The sequence below is a fragment of the Ustilago hordei genome (genome assembly GCF_900519145.1).
Source record: "Ustilago hordei strain Uho2 genome assembly, contig: UHO2_contig_22, whole genome shotgun sequence".
In the NCBI taxonomy this organism is placed as follows: domain Eukaryota; kingdom Fungi; phylum Basidiomycota; class Ustilaginomycetes; order Ustilaginales; family Ustilaginaceae; genus Ustilago; species Ustilago hordei.
Window position 1 is genome coordinate 13688 of NW_024545292.1, and position 8711 is coordinate 22398.

The 8711-nt window shown below is 52.7% G+C and overlaps 4 protein-coding genes across 4 annotated transcripts; 1 reads left to right on the plus strand and 3 right to left on the minus strand.

Moving 5' to 3' along the window:
• Positions 1-385: 385 nt before the first annotated feature.
• Positions 386-904, minus strand: UHO2_06898 (uncharacterized protein; the record flags this gene model as incomplete). The annotated part of the gene is made up of 1 exon (XM_041560493.1): positions 386-904. One exon carries the CDS (start codon positions 902-904, stop codon positions 386-388), a length of 519 nt encoding a protein of 172 aa, XP_041416427.1.
• A 1009-nt stretch (positions 905-1913) lies between these two features.
• UHO2_06899 (uncharacterized protein) lies at positions 1914-3428 on the plus strand (the record flags this gene model as incomplete). Its single annotated transcript, XM_041560494.1, has 1 exon — positions 1914-3428. One exon carries the CDS (start codon positions 1914-1916, stop codon positions 3426-3428), a length of 1515 nt encoding a protein of 504 aa, XP_041416428.1.
• A 584-nt stretch (positions 3429-4012) lies between these two features.
• On the minus strand, positions 4013-6508 carry UHO2_06900 (uncharacterized protein; the record flags this gene model as incomplete). The annotated part of the gene is made up of 1 exon (XM_041560495.1): positions 4013-6508. The coding sequence occupies one exon, from the start codon at positions 6506-6508 to the stop codon at positions 4013-4015; it is 2496 nt and encodes an 831-aa protein (XP_041416429.1).
• A 507-nt stretch (positions 6509-7015) lies between these two features.
• UHO2_06901 (putative 40S ribosomal protein S23) lies at positions 7016-7738 on the minus strand (the record flags this gene model as incomplete). The annotated part of the gene is made up of 2 exons (XM_041560496.1): positions 7016-7381; positions 7673-7738. 2 exons carry the CDS (start codon positions 7736-7738, stop codon positions 7016-7018), a joined length of 432 nt encoding a protein of 143 aa, XP_041416430.1.
• Positions 7739-8711: the final 973 nt, after the last annotated feature.

The window sequence follows — 8711 nt, forward strand, 5'->3', positions numbered from 1 at the left end:
AATGGAGTGTCCACAGAGGTCAGCCAAAACCTATGATAGTATATACAATGAATGCCACCTGCTGTCACTGTGCAACTTGATAGTCACCAAACAACTAGCTCGCCGAGACAGATACCGAGACAATAGCTGTCGCACAGTTTGATAGTCACCAAGTATCTCGACAGACCGACCTGGGTTTCTGGCACGAGACCCCTGACACTACCCCTGAACGGAGTGTCCACAGAGGTCAGCCGAAACCTATGATAGTATATACAATGAATGCCACCCGCTGTCATCATGCAACTTGATAGTCACTGAGCAACATAGCTCGTCGAGACCAATACTGAGACAATAGCTGTTGCACAGTTTGATAGTCACCGAGTATCTCGACAGACTGACCTGGGTTTCAGGCGTGAGACCCCTGACAACCCCCAGTTACAGCTGCTTCTGGTAACTGCTTCTGGGTCTTGTCCATGTCATTCTTATTGTCCTCCTGTTCTTGAGCCTTGAACTCCAGTTGGCCTGTGTCCCAACAGATGGTTGGTTTGAGCCTTCTCAACTTGGTGTAACCCAAAATGAGGTCATAGTCAGCTGTGTTGGCCACTGAGGCATCCACTACTCCTAGTTTGTGCTTGCCAATAGCAACTTGTATTGTTGCTGAACTGTTGATGGTGAGCTGGTGTCTGGTAACACCATGTATCAATCTTGTTTTTGTGGGTTTTGTGGGTATTTGGTACTTACTGATAAATGAATCTGAGACTATAGACAAACCAGTGCCAGTGTCAGCAAGTATGCAAGCTGGATGGTCTTGAACTGTTCCAGATAGCTCTAACACTGCTTTTCCTCTGCTGGTGGAGAAACATAATGGGCAATCTTGATATATACAAATGGATGGCAATGAGGTTTGTAGGGCCATGCATGCCATTAGTGCATCGCCCCACTGACGTTTCCCTCGTCGCCGTCGTCTTGGACCTCTTCACGTCTGCGCAAACGCGCATCGCCTCCCTTTGATCACTATCGCTCCCCTTTGTATTTAGGAGCGCCCCTCGGGCGCTCAGCAGAACACAGCTAGAACACAGCCAGACATGTAAGGTATATATAGAGGGGATTCGCACCCCTTCACGTCTTAATTCTAAGCTTCCCTTTTAACGTACTTGAAGGCCCTAGGAAACAGAGCAGAGACGAATGGCAGCAATTAAAATTCAATTTGAAAATCGTGGTCAAGAAAAAGCTGCTCTCAGCAGGCGTCTCAGAGACTCTTTGTCGCGGAGCTCGAGTACCAAGACAAGCCTTTGGATGACGAGCAGCAGATGTCGAAGCGAGTCTTGAGTTGCAGTCAAGTCGTTCAACGGAGCTAAACGAGGGCATGTCTCTCCGTTGCGAAACAGAGGCTATCGAAAGCAGAAGCAAGCTTCGACGCGCGTCTCTTGTGGTATTCTATTGGACTCAGCTAAATTAAGGGTCGTGTGTTGTTGTTGCACAGCCAAAACTCACACAGACCAGCAACGCGTGGAGCTGGAGCTGATTCAAGTTGAGCAGTGAGGAGCTGCGAAATTCCGACTCTGTGTTTGCTCGGCTTTGCCGAACTGGCTGTGTCAGTGGAACACCAGAGCCGAGTTGGACCGTGCAACACTTGAACACTCTCGCTATCTTTGATCCCGATCTTTCTTCTACTCCATCACCACCCCTCAACTCTCATCAAGCATACTCGAGAGTCGACATAAAGACGATTCGAGCTGCAAGTCCCACCGCTCCCACTGAACTGGCCAAATTTGTCACGGTACCGGAGCAGCATAACACTTGACCTCGCAGCTGCATACAGCTAACTTCCGTACTCGAGCGGCAACCTCTCTGGACACTTCGGCTACGCAACGCTTCCCGACTCTCCATCACATCCCTGCCTACTCTTGCAAGAAGAGTCATCGTGTTACAAGATGTTCCTCTTCGACGCCGTCGTATTTCTCATAGCCATCAGTTTTTCGATCGGCATCTCCATTCTCATCTCGCAACCATTCAACGGAGCCATCGTCCGCTTACGTGCCAACTACCTCCCCAAAGCAGTCAGCCTCGACAACGTTCTTGAAGATGGGTCTGCCAACTCTACCGCTCCTCGTGCTGCTCTCTCGTCCTTCTTGCTCTCTGAACGACGCTCCTCCGCTAAGATCGGACCTGTCGTGACCGGCGTCTTTTCAATGATGCTCCGCACGAAGAGGCTGGAAGGCTGGGCAGGCATCTACAAAGGAGCGATTCCTGTGGCGATTCAGATCTTCACGCTTAGCGCGTTAACGTTTGTCTTCTTCAGTGGAGCTCCGGGTAGCTCTCCTGGAAGTGTGTACAAGGCTGGACCGGCGGGACCGGGGCAGTTTGGATTCTTTGCCAACTTGTTCTATATGCTGTTCGTCTCGATGGCTGCCTTGCCCTTAAACGTTATCACATATAGGACGATTGTTCATCCTCGTGTCCTGCCCATCAGCAATGCGAGGGAGAATCTGCGGGAGCTGCTGTCGTACACGGAGTTCAGTCAGCCTTGGAGACTTTACCTCCTCCCTGGCTTGCTGGCCGCAAACGTGCTGCATGTCGTCTGGATCGGGTTGGCTACACGAATCGTTCGACAATTGACGGTGCCAAGCTTGGGTGGGTTGCCAGGAGCTACACCAGCAGGATCAAATCAAGACACCTACTCGGGTCCCAACTCGAACATGCTCGAGCTCAGTCCTGTGGGTTTGCCACTCTTCGTACTGTGGAATGTGGTCAGTGTCGTAGTGCTGGCTCCGTTGGAATGTGCGATGGTGCGCTTGTCGACGCAGAGGCCCGAGAGACAGAACCCACTTCACAGGGCGTATGCACGGGTACCCAACGGCAACGGCGCCAACGCTCCTTCGCCGTACAGCCACCAAGCCACCGCCGCAGCTCAAGCTCAACCAGGTGGAGCATACAGAGATGACGCCTCAAGCGAAACAGCAAGAAAGTCAACCGAGAGCACCAACGCAGCCGACAAACCTCTCCCCTCTTCACCCGATGATCTGCCCGGTCGACCTTCCTTCGCTATCGAAGACGAAGAGTCGGATGACGACGGAGACGTCACCTCTGCTGCCAACAAGAAGCCCAAGTCGAACAAAGCTGCTCGTGTGCTTGGTCAGACCATTCCTGAATCCAACTCCAACTCCAACCCCATTCCGTCTAACAACACAAACGGTGCGAGCGGAGGAGGATTCAACTCTCAACCGCAATTCAGTGGCGGCGAACCACCCGAGCCGGTCATTGCTTTGCGTCCGATTGAGGAGCAAACTGCTGAAGAGGCCTCTGCGGAGTTTGGTGCACCGGTGGTCAGGAGATATGAGGGTCTGATGGATTGTTTCAATAAGATGGTGGATGAGGAGGGGATTGAAAGTTTGGGTAGAGGGGCTTGGGTCACGTTGTTGGCTATGTTTGCTGGGTCGTTTAGCTGAGCGCACGGCGAGGTTGTGGAAGTGGAAGAGTTGTGCTTGGGGGGAAGGAAGTCGTGGATATGTACGTTTCCGGAAAGCAAAAGTCAAAGTTTTCACTGCTACAGTTTCGTTTCGAGTCTGTGTACGGTTCGTGAGGTTCCGTCTCACGGCGAAGGAGTGTGCCGTACTATAAACTTGCTTTCAAATCCTGTGTTGTTGCCTTGAGGCTTCCTGTGCTCTTAAGTCTCTTCCTTGATCTCGAGACAGATGCCTCAGGACACATCGCCATCCGGAGTTTTCGTACGTCCGCTGGAGTCTTGTTGCCGCGCGAGCGTTGGTTTTTTCTTCCGCTAAAACTTTCGTCCCGCTCGAGCTGGTATCAACCTCGACCTGTGTCCAGACCAACGTCGACTCGTGCTCATCAAGGACCCTTTGCAATCCACTCAGCTCTCGAGACTCATCGCACACAGCATGTCTACGGTCATGTCTTTCGTTCGGGTGCAGGATGGGTATCATTACTTGCTATACTCGTCATCATCATCTACACTTTGACATTCACTCTAGCTGCCCTTCTTTCCTCTCGCGAGCCTGTTTTACATCCCTTTCTACTTGATGAAGTCGCCTAGACCAGAGTTGGAATCATACATCTGCAACTGATACTCGAGTGCATGACCAGTTCTCTGCAACAAATCTTTCGCTAGACTCCTCAGAATCACATCGCCTCTATTATCTCTGATCTTACTGTTGACGTTTGCTAGACGGGCGATAATGTTACGGACGCAGTCGATGCGTGATTCGTCCAACTGCGGGTTGAGGTGTGCGTATGGAGCGAGGGCTAGACGGAGGGCTCGGGGCCAGCCTTTGCTACCAGTATTTGCGGAGGAAGAGTCGGAGGAGAAGGTGCAGAGGTGGATGGGAAGGTCTCGTAAAGCTACAGCGAGGAGTTGGGTCGCTGCGATGATCGTTTCGAATCCACCGCCTCTCCTCTGTGTTGGAATTGGTCTCGAGCCACCACCACTTTCTCCGACGACGTAGAAAGGAGATTTGACATCAGCAACATCAACAGCCTTGATCAACACGTCCAACTCCAACTGCAAAGGCTCGAACTTGGCAATTCTCCAGTGCGCATTCTCTCTCGCCTCCCGCTCCTGTTCTTGGCTTGCATCACCAGCTGCTTCAACAGGGTCTGAACTAGGGACCACTTTGCTCTGCTCCTTTATGACCCTACTAACGGCCGAAGCAAGGGGAGTATACTGCGCAAGATGCTCCGTTAGCACGCACCAAGCTAGCCACCTGATCACCGCCCCAATCTCTCGACTCTGACCTGGGAACACAGAGACTAGTCGAGCACGAAGAGCCACTTTACTCGGACTCGAATCGTTGCCCAACGCTGTAAAGGTTCGCCGACAGACCGCTTCCTGCAACTCCCGTACCTTGCTCTGCTTACTCGCGAGCCCAAAGATACCGGTGATCGCAACCCCGACCTCACTCTGAAGGCTGGCATTAGTACAACTCGCACAAGCAACAGCCATACACGCCACGTACCCAGCCAATACCGACAAGTGCTCCTCCACAAATCCCTCCTCCACCACCGCACTGATCACCATCCCCAACACCTTAGCCAGATTGATCATGATATCATCCCGTTCCGTCTGCGTGAGATACACTTTGAACACCTTGAACTCAACGCTGGGCGAAGAAGAAGTGCTTCTCTCCCCACCCTCACCTTGCGCTCGCGTCTGTGTTGCCTTTGTGCCAGAAGAGGTGGTGCGTCGACGCGGGAGAATGCAAGGTTCGTCCGTAACGTTTGCGTTATCGGGGAAAGACTGTTCGATGACTTCTTCGTCTACTCCGATTCGGTTGAGGATGCGTGGGATTCGGCGGACGATGTCGGATAGTGCGCGGGGGATGGTTTGTTCGAGTTCGCGAGTGTAGGGTAAACGAGAAGGGTGGTGGATGAGGGAGGTGAAGAGGGAGGAGAGTCGGTGGCTGCGGAGAACGTCGCGCTCGAGGATGTAGGATATGGCGGTCCAGAGGAGAATGCGCCGGATGGTGCTGCGCTCGAGGTTGAGTGCGGGAGGGAGTATGCCGGCGAGCAGAACGTGAGGGGAGATGGTGTCCCATGTGATGCTGGCTGGTGGTGAGGTGGAGGATGATTCTCCTTTGTTGAACAGAGCGGGTTGTGCGATTGACGGTAGAGGACAGAAGCTCTCGACTAGAGGAGCGATGCTTCGACTGGGTCTATAGAAGGTGAGGTGGCCCTTTTCATTCTTATCCGCCGTGTGGATGCTATCCCGGACGTCTCGCTGTAGGATACTGAGCGTTTGCTGTTTTTCGTCCTCGTCCGCATCGACAGGAGCGAGCGATGCTGCAAGCTTTTGCTTCTGTATAGTAGCGTCGGAATCTGGCTCCGTGTCATGGTCCGAGTAAGCACCTTCTGACTGCGAAGACCACAAAAAAGACGAAATAGTTGGAGACAAGGCTCTCACCGTCAGCTTTTGCTCCTTTCCATCTCTATTGCCATCGCCGATGCTTGACTTTATTTTTGACGAAGTCGCACCCAAGGTCTCGCCTGTTCTCTCATTCCCTGCCTTCTCGTCGTCCTCGGCATCGTAAGCAATACCCATCTTTCCCAACCGCTCCTGCTCCATACTTCTCGCGATAGCTTCCGCTCTCGAGAACCCGTCAGCATCGGTTCCGCGCTTGATCCTCTTCTGCTGTTCACGAAGCAGGCTGTCGACGCCTTTCGTTCGGTTGTAAGATGTAAGAGCGTGCTTGGCTGCTGACTCGGGCAGCCGATTCGGATGGGAGTGTAGGCGGGAAGCATCGTCGGTCGGATCGATGCTGTAGGTGGCTGGTCGGTTGAGCGCAGCTTTTCGTTTGACACGACCGAGGGTGAGAGAGCCTAGTTCTTCTTCGTCGCTGAGACAGACCGTGTCTGAGAGGGCGATCAGGTCGATGCGGCCGCTGGATTTTGTTGTTGAAGCCGCTTGGGCAGTGAGTTTCTGCTGCGCTTTGAGTCGGAGTTGCTCGCGAAGGGTGAGGCGTGATGGGCCAGCCTCCGACTCTGTCGAGCCCTCAACTTTGGGCGAAGTGGACATGCTGTCTAATTTGTCGGCATAGGAAGTGGCGAGAGGGGTAGAGAGGAGAATGGAAGATAGAGGTGGAAGCAGAGAGTGAAGTGGATGAGCGGAATGACATGTCGAGAAGCATGTGGAGTTGTGTGTTGGTCTTTCCGCTTGTCAAGTTGAACGTCGAATATTCAAGGGTCCTTCTCACACGTGTCGGAAAAATTCTGAAGATGTTACATCGCCCAAAATTGTAGACACACGCTCTGGAAATTCGAACACTTGAAACTCATAATCGCAACTCGTTCATCACATGTCGGCACGATCAGGACAAATGCGTTGCAGAATGATAACCCCGAGTAGCAGTGCTGGGATTTTTGGTTTATGAAAATGATATCAAGTACACGGGAGAGGATGTGTGCAAATGGAAAGCAAACCCGGGCCGAATCGGACAGAAACCTATGCCGAAACTTTCCGACGTGACCAAACTTGCTTCGCCATCATATCCAGACAGATGGCAAAGATGATGACAAACGCCGTTTAAGAACGGGGCTTTTCTTTTAATCCGCGGAACAACGCAGCTAAACCGACGCCAGAGACCTTGACGACCTTGAAACGAACACCGGGAATATCACCCTTGGCCTTACCGGCACGACCGAAACCAGAGATGAGCACCTCGTCGTTCTCGTCGACAAAGTTGAGACAACCGTCGTTGGGGACGAAAGCGGCGACCTTCTTGCCGTTCTTGATGAGCTGAACACGGACACACTTTCGGATAGCCGAGTTGGGCTGTTTGGCCTCGACACCGATCTTCTCGAGAACGATACCCTTGGCCTGGGACGAACCACCGGTAGGGGAGGTCTTGTAGAAGTTGCCGAGGGCACGCTTCTTGTACTGAGCGTCGGCCTGTTGTTATCAGATAATGGTGAAGGAAATGTCACGAGAGAGTGCGCAAAAGGTCAGCAAGTTGTTCATGCACGAGTGGCAGCCAGCAGCTTGCTGAAGATGACCTCGAGTTACAAATGCCAATCTGGAAGCGCTCGCACCCTTCGCAAGGATACGGGCGAATCCAGTCGTGCTAGAGCATCGTCTCTGTGATAATGCGATCCGTCTCTGTTGCGTCTGTGACATGCGAGATCATGTTGACTGTTGCGACGAGAGCACGAGTGTGGCGTGCGGAGGGGAGTAAATACGTACCCATCGGTTGTCTCGGCGGGTCGAGACCTGCTTACGGGCTGTGTTAAGACCACGGGGCTTAGCCATCTTGAAGAAACTGCAAAGTTGGTGGAAGATGAGAGCGAAGCAAATGATCGCAGAATATGTGCTGGTGGTGAGAATGATTGCTCGGCGTCTTTCGGTCAAGTGGCGGATCTCCGGTCAATTTGCGTAGTCGAACGGTCGGAGTCTGTCCAGTCGCCCTGTCGCGCCAAGTGCTGTTTGTACTGTCAAGTCTTCAAGGTGCTGGTGTTCGGTGCAGCTGCTCTGTCGGATATGTGTGCGTAGTCCTTCAGGTGCAACCATGTCGCCAGTCTTTCCTGGCTGGCTCGGGGAAAATGATGCAGAGCGAGTCTGTCTGCATAGTGGTGACTGACCGTAGTGGGCAGGTGTTTGATGTCCAAGGTCTGATGGGTGGCGGCGTTTGCTCTTATCGAGAATTAACCGTAGATGACGATGATATTTTTGATGAAATGTTCGGCGCATTGCGTGCGTGTCGCTGCAACTTGTGGGGCTGTGTGATTCGATGATGCTGCGAAGGTCTTTGATATGACATGTGGTCGGTGCTAGGATAAGGAACGATGCTGATAGGTGGGCGGTTTGACCTGCGACGAGAGACTTGGACGACTGTTCGACTGACAATGTTCGCTGACGCAGATTGCCGATGATGCCGTATACTACATACGAAGTGCTGGGTCGATGTGTGGCCGAGAGATACCTACTTTGTTGACGAGGACGAAGGTGTTGATGGCGAAGAGAGGAGAATGGTAGCGACGGGGCGTTGGTATCCAGCCGGGCTCTGGCTCTCTGGCTCTCTCTCCTTGCGGCAGCAAATTGAGTCTCTGAACTCACACACTCCCTTGTTATCGACAGGCAGCGGCACGCAAGCACTAACTGACTGAGCTTGCGCGCACGCACCTTGACTGAATTTTGCACAAAATTTGTGTGGTGTCGGATCCGAAAACAACTTTTCGCTCAGGCTGTTCACGGCGAGGCTTCGTAGGCCATGAACGAGACCGAG